General features: G+C 40.2%; 1 protein-coding gene across 4 annotated transcripts in view; it reads left to right on the forward strand.

Annotated features, from left to right (window-relative positions):
* Nfia (nuclear factor I A) overlaps window positions 1-21,401 on the forward strand; it is a 360,710-nt gene that overhangs the window by 238,737 nt on the left and 100,572 nt on the right. For all 4 annotated transcript variants that reach the window (XM_046451020.2, XM_046451022.2, XM_058581522.1 and 1 more), the window contains one exon: window positions 15,728-15,845. In XM_046451020.2, the coding sequence (XP_046306976.1) occupies window positions 15,728-15,845 (118 nt within the window). The remainder of the gene's footprint in view (window positions 1-15,727; window positions 15,846-21,401) is intronic.

The raw sequence follows: 21,401 nt of genomic DNA on the forward strand, positions 1-21,401 counted from the left end.
GGTAACTTGGAGATACCTGTCTCAAAATAAAAAATAAAATAGGCTGAGTATGGGGTTCAGTGGTTAAGCACCCCTGTGTTCAATCCCCAGTACCAAAATAAATAAAAATAAAAAAATAAAAGCATACCTACAACGACTGTGATACTCTAGGTCCCAATAGGGAAAAATATCCAATATTAATAACTTTACCCCCACACACACCTAATTGAAAATACCTCTTGTAGATAAAATTAACACAGTTGAAATTGCTTTCAATTGATATCAAGTCCTTTGTGGAATGAGGTAGAATGAGCATACATTTTTTTTTTTTAAACCAGGGATTGAACTCAGGGGCACTCAACGACTGAGCCATATCTGTAGCCCAGTTTTGTATTTTATTTAGAGACAGGGTCTCACTGGGTTGCTTGGCACCTCACTGTTGCTGAGGCTGTCTTTGAACTCATGATTCCTGTCTCAGCCTCGCAAGCTGTTAGGATTACAGATGTGCGCCACCACACCTGTTGAGCATATATACTTTTATTTCAAGTTCCTGTCCCTTATTCACTGTGTTACAGGATGGTAAGATTGACGAAATAAGCCAATCAACTCTATAATAAGGCTTCAGGTCAGGCAAGTCAAGCCATCCTGATCTTCCAAGCCCAGATTCTGTTTTTTCTTATTTTAGTCATTCCTAGACTGGAAGAGTCTTAAGAGTCAGAAGGTGGGATAGAGCATGGTCGAAGAGGAGAATCCAAGACTGTTGAGCATTTACTATCTGCCAGGCACTGTGCTAGACCTTTATGTATATTACAGAAGTTAATTCTTGCAATAAACTTGTCAGATATGAAATTCCCTCCATTTTTACAGATGAGCTAAATTGAGGATCTATTTAAAGTCATTTACCTGAATCAAATAGTAGGTGAATGCTTTTAGGAAATGCTGGAATCTGTACTCTTAGTCTGGCTCAAGGGAACTTGAAAAACTTACTGTGTGAGTCTAGACACTAGTGGGAAGATAACTATAGGTGTTAGAATTCAGGGGGCTAGGGACTCCCAGACTGACACTTAGGTGTTCCAGCGGAGGAAAATCAGAGTCCTAGGGAATGAGACGTTCAGAGCAGCAGGTTAGCACTTGAGACAGAGAAGTTGCAGCTGTCTTACTGAAGTATGCTTAAAGTACCCACCAGGTAAGTAGAGACAAGGTTGCTTTGTTAATGTGGAGGGAATATGCACCTACTTATCACACATCTGATTAGCTAGCTCTTTGTCATAGACAAATAACAATGCATGTGTATGTGTATTTTAACTTTAAAAGATTCTTGAAAATGACTAATATTCTACATTTTTCTTATAAGTTTAATAATACAATGTAAAGAGTATACCTGTCACCATAGCATTATAGGAAGATACATTTATTGAGTCCTTACCAAGATCCAAATATTAAAGAGTTAAAAGATCCTTTTGACTCTTAAGATTGGAGCACTAGACCATTTTATTCTTCCCTGGCTTCTATCAGGCTTACATTTAGTCTTCATTACCATTGATTTGCTCAGGCCTAGGATTGTAGAAGGTCCACTCTGCTCAGAATAATCCCCAGCATCTCATCCTTCTTCTACTTCCTGTGCTTCCCTTTCAGGTTGTATTTCCCAAAGTGTGTCAGTACATGCTTAGACCTCCATTCAGTCTAAGATAACATGGTTGCCAAGTGAATTCTAAACCTGCCTTTACGATTGCCAGAGGGTTTGAACAGACCTGGGATTGAATTTGCAGAGGGACCTGGATTTGTTTCCTGTCCCCATGTAGGTTTTGTAGCTGATGCCTGGCATCCTGAACATCCTTCAGCTCCTGCTTCTCAGTTCTGCACACTGCTGTGTAATCGCTCTGGGACTCACTCACACATGGCCTTGTGCTGACGGAAACTGTTTGGCAAGAATGGAACGGGGCTGTGTCAGCTAAATCATGGCTTCAGGCCAAACTGGTCAATTGTATTCCAGAGACCCCCTCTTCCTTTTAGATCTTTAATCTAGGTTTGTCAGGGTATATTTTACAAATTGCCTTGGTTGCTGGGATAGGGATCCTCAAGCTCATGTTTCCTCACCTACACACCCTTTTGAAAGACTTAGCACTCAAGCCATGTGAGAGTGTTGGGATCTTTAACCACTCCTCACAGCACTGCCCTCTGCCTTCAGCAGCCACATTGGAAGAGCTGAGCCTCCATTTCAGAGCTGCTAGTGGACACATTTTTCAGAAGCGTAGGGCTGAGGTACATTCTGCATCCTCGAAATAGAAACTAATTGGCACATAAGTTGATTAAACCCATGATGGTAGTCCTGTTTGGAACATGATGCTATATCAATATGAAAAACTATAGTTGCTAGCATTTCTCAAATGCACACCAGGTGCCAGGCATCATGCTAAGCACTTGATAAACACTCACTCATTCCATCCTTGCATGGTTGGTGTCAATGTCCCTTTTTACAGGTGAAGGAGACCGTGATGCTCAAGAGGTTAAGCATCTCACCCTTTTACTTTGCTGAACTCAGCTGGCTGACTGCAGGCATTTTTGTCATGACCTCTCCTATAACTGCATTACAGAAGTAAATAGAATCCAATGAGTCTGTGCTTTTATTGAGTAATCAGTTCTGAATGAGTTGATAAACTTTTAGTTTATTAACTTGTACTTTTCAAAAAGACGGTTAAAGCTATTTTTATGTGAACCAAAACATCTAAAATAATTAATATTTTTTCCTGGATATGTTTTTTAGGTATGATTTTGTTTTTGATGAATAGATTTTATATTGTTTAATTTTGTTTTCAGTGCTGGGGAATCAAAGCCCAGGGCTTTGTGCATAGTAGGCAAGCACTCTACTACTGAGCTAAGTCCCTAGCCTTGACTTTATATTTTTTAGAGCTGTTTTTTGAGGTTTATAGTTTTAGGTTAACAGAAATTCCTTATATTCCCCCAACAATTCCCCCTAAGAACTTTCAATATTATGGTCTATATCTTATAAATGATGAGTCAATATTAACACATAAATATAAACTAAAACCTACAGTTGTACATTAGGGTTCACTTTTGTGCTTTTCTTCACATACCTTCTACCAGTCTCAACAAATGTATAGGGATGTGTATTCACTGTTACAGTATCACGTGCAATACTTTCACTGTCCCCAAAATGCCATGCTCCACCTTTTCATGTTAACCATCTTTTAATTCTCTCTGGAGTTTTGCCTTTCACCAGGATGTTGTCAGTGGCCTTAATGTCTTAGAGTTTCTTCTACTGTGCTGCCGATTTCTTAACCCCCTCTTGTGTGTCCCAGCCCCATCCATTCCTTCACCCCTAATCCCAGCTAAAATCCCTTTACCTTGAAACATTCTTTCTACTTAGTATTCAGTTTTACATTTGAAAATATAAATATTTACTTTCCCCAGGTTTCCAGTTAGTTTCTGTTTTTAGCTTTCCTCCTTTTAACTGTAATAGAGGAGGAAGGTGCTATTTCAGTATTTCCTCATGAGGACTCTGAAATAACCATGTGCCAAGTTTGCTATTTGTAATAGTGTTACTACCAAGGTGGCAATGGCAGAGAAGGCTCTTGGTTTGGCCTCACAGATTCAGAGGTGAGGACCAGGCAGCCAGGGTGCTTGACGTTAAACTATATCCATCAGGATTCCTGCTGGTTGACGGAAGCTGCCCGGCTTACCCCTGCCTTCTGCCCACCACCCTTTAATTTTTGATATTATCATCTAAAGTCCATGAAAGGCATAAAAAGGAGAGATCTGTTACTGCCACAAAGAAAGTCCCACAGAATAAAAATAACTCTGTAATTGTCCTTTGCTTTCTTTCCCCCTTTGTGGAAAGGCCATCAGACACTAGATCTGGTTGCTTTATTACCTTGCCCCTTGGGAGGGGAGAATTCAGACCCCTGGACATGGTGCCAGAGGGAGGGAAGGAGAGGTGGTGCGTGCTAGCAGCGAGGTTCAGAATCACTCCTGTTGTTTTAGCATAATACTGGGAGGAAGGAGACAGGAACCATCTGTTAAGATGGCTCTTACATGATGCTGCATCCTCAAACAAAGCCTTCTAGAGGCATTTTCAGATTGGTCTCTTTCCCTCAAGTTGCTACAAAGAGCTCACTCTGCTCGCTGCTAAGTCATGCCACTTAGAGAGCTCTCAGCTCTTTTGTTTATTTTGCAGCCAGTGTTTTCCTCAAAGTATGTGCTCTGAGGCTGTCAAATACCCCTGCTAGTATGAACTCAGAAAGTTCTCCCCAAAACTCCACTCCTTATTCCCATTTCCTTCTAAAGTGCTGACTCTATTTTACTTGAAGTTGGTGGAGTGACTCTGAAACCTTAAATATTTCACTGGAAAAGAGGAAAACCACAAATACACACAGGCCATTGTGACTCTGGCCTGGTGTGTTCTAATTTTCTAGCAGTGGTTTGTATACCCAAGCTGGCTGCAAGGGTTAAGTAAACTTCGTGGCTAAGGATGACTTCATGGCCCTGGAATTTTGAAAAGCTGGGGATTCTCAGTACACTGTGGCCAGCCTTAGCGTCTTTGGGTGTGAAAACCACTCTCAGTTACCCAGACTGATTTTTGGTTCCTGTTGCACTGCTGCAGAATCTATTAAAATCCAGCAGCTGAATTGTCCTGGCTCTGCCACAAAGCCCGGCTGCTGGGTGGACTTCAGGATTCCCGAGTTGTTTGTCAATGAGAGTGGGAGTGAATGGAACCAGGCATATGCCTCAGCCTGGCATGAGGTGGCACCCTAGTGGCTGTTTTCTGCCTTGGAAATGTGCACTCTGGATTTTCACACAGGAATCGTCATGAAGATCCAAATGCTGTACATTTTAACAATTCCTTCTTAAATCTCCAAGTCCTTGGCATGTCTTCAAGGGTCCATATCCACACACATAGATTTTCAGGCCAGCAGCTTAGTGATTGGCCATGGTCAAGCCTGACATGATGGCGCGGCTGAAGCAGAGTGAACTCGGCTGCAAGGCACAGTAAGAAAATGAAACTCTTTGGTAGGAACAAGCCCAAACTTGAAAATACAAAATGTTCTTACACAGAAGACCTAAGGAGGAAATGGGTCTCAGATAAGAAATTCCAGACGTCCGGTCCTCTGGGGGTGCCATTTAAATATTTGCAGTACTTTAGATCTTTATTAAAGTGGGATAGATTTGAAACTTTCTTGTCTGAGCAAGTGGCCCGTTGGTTCTCCTCTGTTAAGTAACACAGTAGCTGTGAATTGTGGCATAGAAATTAATTTTAAAATAATTTGTTTTCTTAAGCAAGATTTTCTTTTGAATGAAACCATTTGGGTTTGAGCATTAAAGGAAGAAACAAAAAGATGATAATAAAAGATAGACTGCAGCCCTAGCACGAACAGTTGCTGTGACCTTGCCTTTTGTCTGCCATTACACAATTCAATGGCAGTCCACTCAAACTATGCTCTCGATCAATATCCTATTAAAGCAGCACAAAAAGTCTCCATAAACTTAGTGGTTAGCTATGTTTATAAATGGAACTCGGCATAATTAGATGGTCAATAGCAGGCTCTACTAGTAATTTTAAAATGAATATAACACATTTTGTCTCTGTAGAAGTCAGTGGCACCTCTTCTCTTCTGGAATGAGGGTATGGTGTATAGCACACAAAAGGGTGGATAGCCCTTTAAAAAAGTATGATGTTTATCTCCAGTATACAGTTTTTAAAATACTGATTGGTGAGATATATATATATATATAGATAGATAGATAGATAGATATAGATATATATAGATATATAGATATAGATATATAGATATATATATTTGCATTTTTCCTGTCCAAACCACCTTATTCTGAATATATTATGGCATTGCAACTGTTTCATTTTCTACTTTTAGTCAACCCCTCATAAAGAGATACAATAATAAATGTTGCCACACTCTTCGAAGGAAAAACATCAGTCTGACTGGCTTAATTGAGTGAGTTTCCTTTACTATAATTCAATAAATTTTCAAAATAAATATTGAAATTAAATTAGTTCAGAAGGATGTTTTTTTGTATGATTTTTTCCTTGACATATTTGGGATGAATATTTGTCTAGTCAAGCTGGCAGCCATTGGAATGGCCTGGCAGTAATGGATCATTACATCAAACTACCCTTTCTTCTGAGTCTCGGCTCACAATACGGGTGGCCAAACATGATTTCTCCTCTCCTGCCCTCCTCACCCATGGAGAGTGAGAGGCAGCCTCACCCTTAGGCTGATGCTGTCTTCAGCTGACTTGGCCCTGCCAACTGAAATGTGCACAATTCCTGTGCTGGATAGGAGCCTGGCCATTGTATCATGGGCCACTGTAGTGGCTGAAATTAGAAGTAGGGCAGGAAGGAGCTCATGACATCAGCAGGGCTTCTGGTGATGCTGTTCGTGAAGGTCTGGTTCTTTTGTTACCCTTGTACTCCTACCACCTTTCTGGTTAAAGCCGGCAGTGAAGGTTCTCACGGCAGGATTTGAGGGCTTTTTGTTCTCTGTTCTCTGTTCTCAGCTAAAGCTCCCATTAAGTCTACTAGACTGTGAACACTCTTATTATAAAGATTTGACCTAGGGAAAAGCAAACACATGATACCTGGTGAACTCACAAATTGGTTGTCATGGCGTCTATTTCTATGTTCATCTATTTCTAATCTTTTCCAAGTAATCCATTGTTTATGCTTCCTATGTATAACATATAAAGTCCATATTCAATATGGCAGCATGGTATCACAAGATAGTTCAGGATATAGAGTCAGGGATCAAACATTGCCATTTATGAACTACACAACTTTGGATAATATTTAACTCCTTGAGCTGTGTCCTCCTCATAAGTTATAATCATTTAGTGAATCAAAGCATATTCAAGTCTCAGCTGAATGAGGAGACTAAGTGTGCCCGCTGAAATAGTAATAACTCTCAGGAGTGTTATATGGATTAAGAAATTATCTAGTGTCTGAGGTATTGTAGATGCTCAATAATGGCAACTACTATGACCATTCCTGAATGAAGCTTCTGCCCCTGATATTTCACTGTGTGCTCAGAGCAGATCCTTGAGCAGACCACTGCCAGCATTATTATTAAAAATATGCCTGCATATAAATTAAAAAAGAACAATTTTAGTATTATGTTCTAATAGTTGATATATTTAGAAAAAGACATCATAGTGACCCCTTCAGAGCTAATAATTCTAATAGAATAAGAGCATGCCAATCATACCCTTCATCTGCCCCTACATCTGCTGTGGGAAGTCAGAAGATTCTTATTCTTCACATTTTTATCCAGTGCCTTTATTTCAGCATTATTTTGGAAGCTACTCTCCAAGGGTTTCTATTCGGTAACAAAGTACTTTAAAATTCTCAATCTAATACTGACACAATTTTAACTTTTTAAAATGGCCTTCCAGGTTTTGACTATTTGTATCAGTGTTTTAAAAATAGTGCTTAGTTCTAAAGTATTTAAAATTTCTCTTTTACTCATATTATGAACAATAATTCTGGAGATTATTACTGACAAAGTGCTTTCTAGTAAACCTAGATGTGATTTAAGTGTGGTTTAAAAATTAAAACAGTTCTTCTTGAAAATGCTGAAAAATGATTATTTTTGTAGACAGTTGGATTACTATGTTGTTGGGAAGGGGCTCTGTTGTTACAGTTTGTTTCCTAATAGCTAATAGTCAGATAGTCCCCAGTGTATTCTTGGCAAAGAGGCTCATGGGTAGATGCCCTTCCCTGGTTTACAGATCATCATGGTGAAAAGACATCTTAGGCCATCAAATCCATACCCTTTCAGGGAAGACTGAATCCCGTGGCTAAGGCTATATTCTATAGTAAACGGGTACTACATTTGACCTCAACCAAAAGCCGAGATGAGATGATACTCTAAAATGCAGAAAATCAATTTCAGTCCCAAAGGCAGAAGCCACTAATGCAGGAGATCACTCAGCATTGCTCACCTCTCCGTGACTGCTCCACTAGACCAAGTGTCAGGGCCCTATGTCCAGTGGAGCACTAGCTGACACTTCTCACACCAAAGATCCATAAAAACAAAGAAGTGAGAAGGAGGAGGATGGCATAGAACTTTTGCCTCTTAGGTGGTGGGAGATAATTATTTTTCTATTTGAATGTCATTCAATTCCTCTGCCTAGTAGTTCATGACAAAGAAAAGACAGGGAGATCAGATATGTGGGTTTTATCCCTATTTCTTTGGGCAGATAATGTAGGAAATACCTGCATTCAAATCCCTGTTCTGTTACTTATTTAGCTGCATGATATTGATCACATTACTAAACCTCACAGCTGATTTTTCTTATTTGTAAGTGATAATAATACAAACACATATTCCATAGGGGCATTGTGAGGATGAAATGAGATCACTCAAGTAAAACACCTAGTACATTGCCTGTCATGGAATAAAAGGTCAATAAGTATTAATTCTTAGCTATGTTTCATTAACAAGCTCATATGATTGTAGTTCAATTGAACAAACATTTGTTGCATGTGTAATATATGAAGCAATCTATGTTGTGTGCAGAGAGGAATATAGAAGGAAGCAGGAGAAAGTTCTTTCCTCTAGGGCACATATCTAAGTTTCTTGAGACCCAAGACTGAGCTTTCTTTATGGCAATAAAGTGCCTGACTCTGCCTGGTTTACAAATTAAACTCAATAATTATCTGTCAAAGATAAACCAACTTCATGATGTGGAGTGGGGCAGAAGAGGGTATTAGTGAATTGTTCTCATTTTAATAAAATGGAAATATTTTATCAAATACTCCCTCTTCCCCTCCTGGCAAAACACACACACACACACACACACACACACACACATACACACACATTCACTCCTTGTGTCCACAAGTTGTAGTTGTATGAACATGGTGGTCTGTGTTAACAGATGCCTTCATGGGGTTAAAAACATTCTGCTGACTTTTGGCACCTAATGTTACATTTCATAAAAAGCATTGCTTAAATCTTTTAATAGCAGGCAAGCTCATTTTCACAAGAGGGAAATCCATGTTTTAGTTCAGTGTATTTCTTTTATGTTCCTGTTTGGAAAACCATACTCCTAGCCCGCATTTGGTCAGATCTTTTAGAAAGCAAGGGTACGAAGAGGAGATCAGCACAGGGTTTACAGACCAGAAATCTGCTTGGCAAAGGAGTTGCTGAAGACTGTGGCGTAGAAGCTGCAGAGAAAGTACCTTTATGATTGATTTCCATTCAAGTCAGACTGACTGCAGTGTGGTCATTTTTCTAACCCATAACTGCTCACACTGCAGCAGTCTGCTATCTGCAGGGTGTCTGAATTATAGCAGTCTATGTCCGTGTTACCTCTTACACAAATTACTTACACTGGTTTCTTTTTCCATGCAAATTCATCAGTTTTACAGCCCCTTGTAGCCACAGTCAGGAAACTCTGGCAGAGAACACAAATTGATAAAATGAGTTAATTTTACTATACTTTTTTTTTTCCTTTCTAAAAGCCCTCTCTCATAAGCAGTGTTCAGGAAGCATATTACAGTAAAAGGAAGATAACAAAGGAGTTGGATTTTCTTGCCATAAATTACTTTCCAAGTTAATTCCCTTTAACGATGATTCCAGATTTGCTTGAGTTTTCATAGCATTGTGCATTTTACAACTATGCCTTTGATGGAAAGAACAAGTATTTTCCCATGTTCACTCCTATTGTGCCAATGACATGGACTTTCTTACAAGATCTTTGCAAAACAACACTAAATTGTTCTGGGCCCATAGAACTCTGTGCTGCCATTGGACTCCCCACCCCCATCCCTGCCAGGCTCAAAGCACAAGCTTTCAATGAATGTCTTAAATTATGTAATCAGAAGAAAAACACACTTCAAATTTTTTTTGCAGTTATTTTATAAGTTGGAAATTGAATGCTAGACATTGATAGTCTTCCTGGGGAAGGGATCTGTTACCATTATTCCATATTATTTAATGGCCATGCAGATTTGAGGGATGGACAGTGATGATGGTTATTCTCTAAAATGTAAACCCCACAAGGGCAGGAGTTTTCATATATCTTGTCCACTGGCGTATCTTGAGCTTCTGGAACCATGCCTGGGCCTTTGAAAGTGCTTTATGGATATGCATTGAATCCTATTGAATGCAGCCCAAGAGGACAGGTGCCATTAGCAATAAGCTGGACACAATAGTCATTTAGTTAATGCTCCCAGATGATTCCTGTTGGACAAGTTATAAACCCAGTGCGCATCATCTCCCAGGCAGTGTAACTTGAAAATTTGGATAGAATTTTTCTTCCATTGTCCTCTGTTTCCAACAATGCAAGCCTGAGCAGATTGTCTCTGGTGGATGGCAGAAGTTCAATAACCACAACCTTATCCAGCTACTAATGTGTATAGAGGAGCAGGTCATTAAGAGGGTTGGCTACTAAAGTAACCCCTCTCTTCCAATAGCCCACATTACTATAATGATTCCTTAATAGCAAACCATTTATTAAGAAATGACACAGAATGTTCTATTGACAACAGGAGGGGGATGCATGACTAGAAATAACATCTAAAGATACAATTTCCAAAAGTTAACCTTTTAAGAAAAACTCCTTGGTGGAACTTCAGGCCAGAATCATTGCAATAATGCTTAAGAAATGTGGAGCTCATCCTCACTCCTTATACCCATTTGTAGAACTCTGAGTATCATTTTTTTTCATGGTTTAAGGTTTAGGGGGGTAAAAGAGGAGAATAACTACTTACTTTCCTTAATTCAAAGCGTATTTATTGATCATCAACTGTGTACACAAAACTGCAGTGAGCTGTTTAGGAACACAAAAGCAGCTCCAGGATCTACAAAATTAAAGGTCATGTGGTGTGGCCTCTGACCTCATGACCTGGGAAAGTTGTTTAGCCTCTTTTTGCCCCAGTTCCTTCCTAGTGGTGGTGGAAAGATTAAATGGGTTGATATACTCAAAATCTTAGTCTAGCATCTGGCCTATAACTGGTATTTAATAATTTGCCATGGTGATGATGGTAACAGTGGTGGGTGATGGTGACAATGGTATTTTTTCATGTTTATCATAATTACTGTTAGAATTATGAGACCCAAGAGTTTCAATGACTTAACCAAATTATGTAGGGGATTACTGGCAAGCATGGGACTGTACACAATCTCTCACAGTACCAGACTAGCACTTTGTTTTAATCCTACATGATGTCTATCTTTAGAGCCTTCAAAATGCAAACCACTCTAGTTAGGAAGAAAATATTACATCTGAGAGTTTTAAAAATGATAAAGCCTATCACCAAGTGCCAATGCAGCAAAATCAGATTTCACAATGTATGGGAGAACAGGATGAAACTTTTGCGGTCAGTCCAGTCCTTCCTTACTGTCCCCATGTTCAATTGGCAGAGTCCACATAATCTCTGTAACCAACAGAAGGTAGTTAGTTGTTAGCCACAGAAGTCTAATGTGATATCCTGGGCAGCCAGAAATTAACTGACACTGGACAAGTCATTTAACTCTTCACAAATTTTATGAGTTCCCTAATTTTGCAAAAAGAGGATAAAATACCACTGTGAGCTAAGAAGTGCACTGTTTTACATGCATCTTATTGATATATTTGTTAAAACAATACAATCATTTATTTATGTCCTTTCAGAGTGTACAGTTAGGAACAAGTCTTTTAGGCCTGCTGACTATCTGGAGGTAGTATCAGATAGCTATCGTAAAAAGAGTCTATTGTCTTTCTGGACAGCATAGATTAGGCCTCCCTTCCCTCTCACCACGATGCCTGCATCAATATTCCCTTCTTCTAGAACCTTTAGCCTTTTTCATGCCTTCTGTATACTGTTGCTACTGCTCCTCACATTCAACCATTACCATTTACCTGCTCAGAAACTGTCATGGATTCCACAGATCATGCACTCTACTTCCTATCTCCAAACTTATGCTTCATCATTTTACCTAGAAAGCCTCTCCTATCTCCTGTCTGTCTCTAAATCTGCACACCTTCAAAGGCTTTGGATAAGTGCCCAATCTTCCCAGCGTCAACCGGTTTCTGATCTCACAAGCCAGTGGGATCAGTGATTCCTCTGAATTTTCCCAACACATTCTTTGCATTTCTCCTGTGAGATGTAGCATGTTCAACGTTGTGTTAGATATTCAGGTATTACTTCAGTGTTCCACCTAGTCGTAAACATTTCAGGGACTGAGACACCATAGGCCTTTTTTATTATCTTAAGTTGAAGACAATTTTTATATAGAAGAGTCAGTGTGGTGCAGTAGGAAAGACCCTGGGCAGACATCCTTAAATTATAACATGGACTCCCTTTTGCTTTTCTGTAACAGAGGGCAAGTTATTTAACCTCAGTCTGAGGCTTAGTTCTCTTGATTTAGAAAATGTACTTTCCTGAGAAGGTTGTTTTGAGGATTCAATTTAGTAGTAAATAAAGTGCCCATCAAAATGTGGCCTTACAGGTACTCAGAGAAGCCTGCCTGCAGCTACCTCTGGAATGCGTGACCCATCAGAGGCTCTTTCTCCTATTTCCAGGTTGGAGACACTGAGAATGCCAAGCCCAGTGCAGGGACACTCTGACAGGGACTCCTACCCTCAGGTGTGAGTCTTCCCTTTGGTGGAACGGTGTCACTGAGTCAAAATCCATCCCAGTGGGCTGACCCTCCACATGACATCTACACAAAGGCAGCAGCAGGGCTATGTTCCCTTGTGTAGACCCTTGAAGAAGGCAAAGTTGTGTCTGTGTATTGGTGGGGTTACTTAACCCAGGTTGTGAAACTCATTCTCATTTCAGAAACTTAGTGATGTTTTAAAATTCAAGACATGCATAAACCAGTTTGCCAAGCTCTCAGTAACCTGCCAGCAACCCAGTAGGCCGTTTGGGCAGTAGCACCACGCTGCTGGGCCACCTAGTGCCATTTCCTGCATTACCATTACAGTGCACTAAGTGGCTCACAGGAAGTAAAGACAGGGAAAAGCTAAGGAGCACTTATGTGGGCATACTGGGTTTTTTCATCTGTCTGAGATGGGCCTACCATATTTACATTGCATTTTTGTTCCTTCACCTATTCACATGTTTAAAAGGTAATTGAAAGAAAAGAACCTTTTCTAGGGTAGGTAAAGAGTTCAATAGAAGTGCTGCTGATGTTCACCACTAGGTAGAGGGCTTCAAATTTCTCCCCTTAGTCCATGTCAGACCTTCTCTCTCACATCTCACTCTTTCTTTCTCCTTCCAAGAGCCAGGTTGTAGAAGATCTTGCTATTCCCTCCACACTTGGGAATGAAGCAGCTTCTCCACCCAGGTGAAGCCTCAGCTCCACTCTGAAATTTGTGAAAATCTAAGTACAGGACTTTGTCACTGAGGGGCTTTGTCCCTGACTCTTTGTTAGTTAAGGAAAGGTGTGACTCTCTGGGTTCTAGGAGGCTCAGGGCAGTCACAAAACAAACATAAAATACCATGAGCTAGAATAGGAATTTATTAAAATGAATTTAATATACAAAGACAATTATGGAGTGACATTATTAATTAGAACTTTGTTTACACTTATTGTCATTTGATTTTGCACGAAAGCCCTCCCTCCCTAAGAGCCTGTCATTGAGGTGGGTTCGAATATCAAAAAGCATATGTGGATTTCAGGGTTTTCCACTTCTTCGCACTGACTGTTCTTATGTAATGACAGTTGTGACTAAGGCTTGGTTATTGCTATTATCAAACCACACAGTGTTTATTCTTAGAAATAAGTCCTCTCATACCGTCTGATTCCACAGTTTCCTTACAGCACCACACTTCATCCGGTTTCCTGAGCACTGATCCCGGGAATAATCCCATTATTACAACACGGTCAACAATCAGCACCTTCTCTTGGTTCTAATTTCTGAGTAACATACATCAGGCTCCTTTTCCCCCTTTGTCTTGAGACCCTGTCCCCATCTTACCTGGCCTCTTTGTTTTTACCAAGTCTATTCTTCAGCCACCCTCCATCTCTCCGACAGAGTGGTACTTTAAGACCATCAGTGCAAACTTGGTGGTAGCATTCCCACCCACTACCTCTGGTCAGTGGGTAAAACTCAGGCAGCTGCAAGTCCATTTGACCAGTTCTTACTTGCTGCCTCCTGGTGTCAGGGATTATGTCAGGTGCTTGACAACATTACCCAGCAGTTCTACTCACAGTGGGGAGGGTAAATGCTCGATAGCTTAAAAACCTGGGAATGTGCTGGATTCAAATCCACACTCCCTAAAGAAGTCTGCCAGAGCCCTCATGAGCCAGTCTCAGCCACACCCTCCCCTCCATGCCTTACATGCTGGATCACATGGGGCCCTCAGAAATCCAGTAAACAGTTTGTGTTCTCCCACTTCATGCTGTTTCTTCTACTGAGAAATCCTCTTTTTTTCCCAGTTGCATAAAGCCTCCTCCTCTTATCAGCATTGCTCTCAAGCATCATATTTTTCGAGGCCTTTTTACTCACTTGAACCTCTTAGTCCCAAGCTGGGTTAGGCACCCTCTTCTTTGCAGCTATATCACTTTAGGAGAAACTGTCAGAGGACTTCAGATTGTCGTTAAACTAATCCGCCAGACTTTCCCTCTAGAGCTGTTTATGGAGGGACCATATTGTTCACACAACTACCCTCCTCATCCAGCACAGGCCCTCGGTTATGAAAATCCCCGGTTCACGATGTCCTTAATTATTCTTTCTTCTGATGGATATTATCCTATACTTATTTATATTTCTACATATAAGGGATTAACTCTGTGCAATGTACAATAATATATGGGTCTGTTTTCCTGCTTTTGCATAATCTTTTGAAAAAAGAGATTACTTGCACTAAGGTAGTCTCATGATAATTTCACAGTAAGTTGTTTTATAGGATTGGTAGATGTTATTTATTCACTAAATTTTTTACAAGGTATCTAAAGGACATTTTTACAAATACAGAGGACCACATCTCAGTGAGGATCAGCTTGAAAACCACATATTATCAAAATTGAACCAGAGCTTGGCCAATTCTTCTGTAAGAGGCGAGATAATAAATATTTTTGGCTTTGTGGGTCACATGGTCTCTGTTGTAACTATGTCCTCTGATGTTACAGTGGCACAGCAATCACAGATGATACGTAAATGACAGTATGCTAGTGATCAGTAAAGCTTTAGTTACAAAAACTGTGGTGTGGGCAATAAGTTACCAGGGAGGACAAACACAAGTGTGAGGAGGTAGGTGGGGTGCTGAGGTGATCCAGAGTAAGGAAGAGTTGCACATTTTACCTCGTAAGACACTGGGCATGGGTGGCCTAGAGAGAAATTTGCTCTCACCAAAGTTCAGAGCAGAATTCCAAAATACAGATGAGGAAAAATTGTCAGGATCAAAGTTAGAAAAGCATAGGGAATGTTGTTTTCATTCATTCAAGAAAAGTTTAAGACCAAAACACAGAGAAGCATTTTTGTTTAAAGCGTCCAGGAATGTAATAACACTGGTGACAGTTGACTATTACAAAAAGAGAAAAGATGAAAGGTACGATAGGAAAAAACATGCCTTTCTGGTGTACACTATTTTTATTGTCAACATTCCTTTGAAGTCAGGGTTGATTACTTATTATTTTGGATAAGCTTCCGAGATAAATGCAAAAAGGAAAGGTGCTAAATGAAACAGTTAAATAGACTTTCATTGATCTTCTTTTCACAGAACTTAACTGATGTTTCTTCTTTTTTGTTTTTTTGTCTTTTTTTTTTTTTTTCATTCTAGCACCAATAGCTGCAGGAACTGGCCCCAATTTTTCTCTCTCAGATTTGGAAAGCTCTTCGTACTACAGCATGAGTCCAGGAGCAATGAGGAGGTCTTTACCCAGCACATCCTCTACGAGGTAATTCTGTGGCTCTTAAAGAGGTTATGCCACATAGTTGCACACTTTGAATTTAATTCTGGGCCTGCTTGGCACTTAGCAATGTGCCAATAATAATAGACAATACCAAAGAAGTGGGTTCAGCTCCAACAAGCTGTCAGTCTCATTGGGGAGGCAAGGCAAACACATGTGAAGCAGAAAAAAAATATATAAATATTTACATGTGTACATACCTGCATATCTACCAGACAGTTGAAAACAGTGAGCTAACTTTGTGTCATGGGCTAAAAGAGTTTTAAAAGGCTTTGCCCAAAAGGCATGACTTGTGCTGAGCTCTGAATGTTGGTTAGGGTTGGTGAGAAAGGAGAAGAAAGGGATGGAATTCTGGGTCATGTGAGAACACGAGGAAGACACGGAGGGAGGGCGGGTAATGAACGTAAGCATTTTCCCTGGAAAGGAAGGGCACACTTGACCAGGGAAGAGGAGGGCGTGGGCTTTGGCTTATTGTGAGGAAGTGGACTCTGGTGACACAGACCTAGTCCCCTTTCCCACAGCAGATAGTACAGCTCAGTCTCTGTTCTGTTCCTACTGAGCCTCCAAAGGTCTCAAATCCAGTCCATTGGGGTTGCCCTAAGAGAAACCTATTTGATATCCTGGTGTGAGGTAATAAAAGCAAATGCAGTTAGGCAGCAGGATGGGGCCAGGCCACAGACTCTGATGCTCCAGGAGACCTTAAAAAGGAGAAGCAGAAGAGCACAGCCTGATCCCAGTTGCAGGGTTATTGAGCTCCTTAAGTTGGGTCACAAAGCCAGAGTCCAAATGCAGCATTTTGCAGATCCTGTTGTCTCTAGATAACCTGTACCAGAGGGGAAGGGATTAGGCATTAAACCCACAATATTCTTTTACAAATTGGCTTTAGCACTGGACTGTGACAAGGAAAGAATGGTGCAGAACAATCTTTCGTGTCTGTGTATTTTGCAGAAAAATGTTTGTCAAAGGTATAGTTTTCCTAAAGCAAGACCAGAGTTTTATGATTTAAAACAATGCCCAGATTATAGAAATTTTCCTTGGTAAATATTCTTATTTTGCCTTTATATACAGCATTTTAAACCTTGTTAATTTAAAAAAGTCAACTTAGCCATTTCTAATACCGTGAAGGCAGTTAAAGAAACAGTTATTTGCTAAATAGAACCAGATCCCAGCAGCGTCTTTGATGTTGTTTAAATGTTCCCCTTAATTCACTGTAGTATCAGCTCCTTAGGAAAAAATCATTCTCAAATCCAAAGTGCATTTATAATAGAAGAAAGAGATCGTGAGTACATTTGAGTATTAATACACTTTGAGGATTTTGAATGTTTGCTGAGGGAAGAGACATTGTGTGTAACTGCTCTCAGTCAACATGAAAAAGCTTTGCAAATACTTGTGGGTAGTGATTAATTTAAAAGTTTATGGGCTGTTTGTTTTTCATATGTGTGCTGCACATGTCCCATGTACCTCCCAGTGTTCCTCACCTCGCATCCATCCGCACACTTCTCCAGCTATGTTTTATTATCTTTTGCTGTGACTCTCTGGGTGGAAAGCTGGTTATTAATGTCATTTAAAAAGCTAGTGTCATTCTCGTATTCTGCAAATAACTAACCCTGATAAGGAGCTAATTATAAACCCCATCAGTAGTTAATAACTCAGTAATATGTTTGTTTTACTCTCATTAGGCTCTTCCTAGGATGATTTTTTTAGAAAAATTCTTTGAATACATAGACTCCGCAGAATTATCTGTGTATAGTTTAGAAAATGTGCCCAGAAGACTATCCCAGATTTCTATATAGAAAAGTTCATCGATCAATCAATGTTTGTCCAAGCTGTGCCAATATTAATTGGTCTGCCACAGGCACAGTATTAGGTGCCTTCCATACCTGATCTGGTTTAATCTTCATCATTGGTTTACAACATAGACAGTATCACACTTAAACAGTGGAGCAGCACAAAGCTCAGAGAAGTTAAATAACTTGCCCAAGGTCACAGTGATGGCACGGTTTACATTAAAACTGGGGTTCTGTTGGAACTTACGGAACTGGCCTTTTCACACTGAATACCATTGGGAATGGGGCTGACACTTGAACAGATGGACATATCCAAATCCTAAAAAAGAAGTGCCTGGCATCTGCACCATTCTCTGATGCTTAGCATTTGCTGTCTTGAATTACTGCTGCTATCTTTGAGGTATGTACTGTCTTGCTCCGGATCTGGGCTCTTAAGTTCACAAAGAGCAGTATCTAACTCTCCCAATTCACTAGTAAGCCCCAAGGGTATTGTCCTCAACACTCTGGGTACAGAGGCTACTCCCAGGAGTTTCACAGCCTAGTTGGTGGTAGAAACTGCCTAGAGAATGGAAATGTTCAGTTCTCAGGGTACTGTGGACACTCAGGAAACAGGCATTTTATCATAGAATGAATATAAAGTAAGGCCTCCCTTTTAGCGAGAATTCAGGAAGTATTAGGAATTCAAGTATTACTCTCCCCTTAATGTTTAGGTTGAATTTCTAGGAACACAGGAACAAATTTCGCACATTAGAAGAGAGGTGACCACTCCTTTGGGGAACATCATTCTCCCTTATATGAACAGAACTTACTGGTACTTTTCCGTTCTCCTCAGATGTTTTTGGGAGGATAAAATCAGTGAGTTAGAAAGGAAAGAGCAAAAAAAAACAAAATCAAGGACAAATTTATTTCTAAAACTAAAAATAAATAAGTAAAGGACATTGATGGGTATTTTCTGTAGCTTTTGCATTGCTTCAGGGAGACATCTCCAAAATCATAGAAAAGATAGTTTTAAAACCAGGATAAAAAATATATATAATTTTAAAGAGCTTCATTGAGATAAACTATCAAATGTGTGAAATCCATAAACTTTGCATTGGAAATCCCCCACCTGCCCTGTCGGGTATTGCTTCCTTTCTTCAGTCTCAGATCTTTTCTCACCTCCTTTCCATATATCTACTCTCCAGATGTTTATCTTGTATCAGCTCCTGAAAGTCCTAGCTTTCAAACTAAGGTGTCAGATAACTGCAGCATCTTCTACCTTGAGGATTTCATACCTGCATGGGTATGAAATTAGAGCATGTCAAGGAAGTGAAAAGCTTTACAAACTCTGAAAAATATTAATAACAGGAGAATGATGAACAATGAAATTGGCCTTTTGGGATTGATACCATTGAGTCATGATACTTGGATCCTTGTCATGTGTATTCATATGGCCAGTTTCTAAGCAACTAGCCCAAGGCAGCAATTTTGGAGCATCTGCTGCTAACCAGATGCTGTGGTGGGCACTAGAGATTTAAAAATAATATTAATAAAAAGATAATCAGTTTCCCTGCAGATCTCACAATCCCATTGGAACATACAGATCATGTCTTTTTATTTGTCAGGATGCATAAGGAAGTTTTTCTTTCTCCTTTCAAAACAATTTCAAATGGCTTTCAATGTCAAAATCAAAAGGTAATTTTTAAAAATATATTTTTTAGTTGTTGATGGACTTTTATTTTATTTATATGTGGTGCTGAGAGTTGAACCCAGTGCCTCACACTTGCTAAGCAAGTGCTTAGCCACTGAGCTAAAGCCCTAACCCAAATCCAACAGGTAATATTACATATAGAAAGGTAAGCCACAACCTGTCTGGAAAGATAGGTGAGATTATTATATCAGGACCCTCAACCAAAAAATTTTCCCTTAAATCTGGCCCTGAGTTTCCTGGTTGTCAAGACAAGAAGGGGAAGCAACATGTTATGTAATTTGTATTTTCTAGTGAAAGAAAACAATAGAAATTCATTTGGAAAGACCAGATTTTTCTGTTTTTTTCAGGATTGGAAGGGGCTTTTTTGAGTGTACCTTCTCATAAAGAATTTCTATTAGATATAGTTACATGAAATATAGAAAAGTTCTTCAAGTGGCTATTTTTCACTGAGCTTCAAGTAAAGCTAAACAGAGAACACTGAATGAGCTATTAAAGGCCTTTCCTTTGGTTACTAAGTTAGCATGTATTGTTTCTGTGGTCTAGCTTTCATGAGAATAGAACTTAACAGCTTAGAATGCAGGAATGCCAACATTAATAAGTAGAATTTCTTGCCTACATGGGGCCCTCCACATTTTCAAATTCAGACTTTTTTGCAAAACTTCCTAACTGTCTTTATGACCCTAGACTGTATGCCCTTCTTTTCCTTTCTAAGTCCATTTTCTGCACAATTATCAGCCACTTTTATAAGATATGACTCCAGTATCACTCCCTGCCTACAGGGCTTCAGGGACAATCCATTGCTATCAGATGAAGTCCAGACCCACCATACCTTCTGTAACCTCCACCCTTTACTCCCTTGTGCCCCTCCTTCAGTCTCTGCCTTTCAAGCAGCTGGAAGTTCTGACTGTGACACGCTGGGTGTGCTGCTGCTTCTGCCTGGCACACATCTCCCTCCTGGGGAATATCTTTGAAGCATCTGGTCACCTGTATGACCTGGGCACAAAAGAGAATGGGTATGGGCCAGGTCCAGGAGGGCCCTTGAGGGGCCAGATGTTTACCCTTAAGTTTCTGGATCTTGAGGGTGTCGTGAGGCAAAGGAGGGATGTTAAGGGATGTCAAGATTAAAGGAAACTTATGGGGCTTGAGAAAATGGCAGTATGCAAATGGGTATGGGATGCTGTCAGTATTCCAGAACCATCAGGCTGCTCCAGTGGTGCTTCAGCCATGTAATGGCCTGTCCCTGAACTTTCCTCTTCTTCCTGGTCTCTCAACACTCAGAGACAGCTCAGGAGCCATCTGCTCTGGAAGGCCTTCGGTGGCCTCCAGGAGTCTCAGTGTTTCCTTCCTCCACAGTATGACCCCCATTTCTATATGTGGACCCTCATAATACCTCTTTGAGCAGTTTTGTTTGCTGCTCTGTCTCTGTTCATGGAGGCAGGTGCCCGTCCACCTCCTCCCTGTATCCCAGCACTTAGCACAGCACCTGGCACATAGGAGGCACACAGTGAGTGAACGGTGAATGAAGCCCATGAACAACTCTGTACCCTGACATGTGAGGAGGTGGTTCCCCAGTGAGCTCTCCCACCAGGTATAAGATCGTTGTGCTGGTGGCCCCCTCTGCTGAGGCAGCTGGAACAAGAACAGAAGCAGGTTATGTGTCACTACTTTTTCACTCCTGAAGCTTTACCCTGGGAGAAAAAATCCAGCCCTTCAAATGGAGAAAATGAGATGCATTCTGGAAATTCCTCAGTCATACTTCTCCAAAAAACAGAAGTCTTTACCCTGATGGAATAAAATTTCATTTTAGTAATCACTGGGTACTGGAATGGCATAAAAGTCACCAGGGTACTGTCCATGTCCTTCATTCTCATGAGATAGTACAGTCCTTCCTCCTGTTTTATCTTTGCAGTTCACTGTTTTTGCTCTAGTGTCTGGATCAATACCTGGGCTACTTAGCTGTGCAGTAAATACTGTTTGAATGAACAAATCCAAGTTGAAGATGAGAAAATGTGCAAAAAAAAAGAAAAGTAGTCCAAGCTTTTTCAAAAGGATTATGAGCCCTGATTT

This window comes from Marmota monax, unplaced genomic scaffold (assembly GCF_021218885.2).
Source record: "Marmota monax isolate L192 unplaced genomic scaffold, Marmota_monax_Labrador192_F-V1.1 WCK01_AAM20220418_F8-fsc00023, whole genome shotgun sequence".
Taxonomy (NCBI): Eukaryota; Metazoa; Chordata; class Mammalia; order Rodentia; family Sciuridae; genus Marmota; species Marmota monax.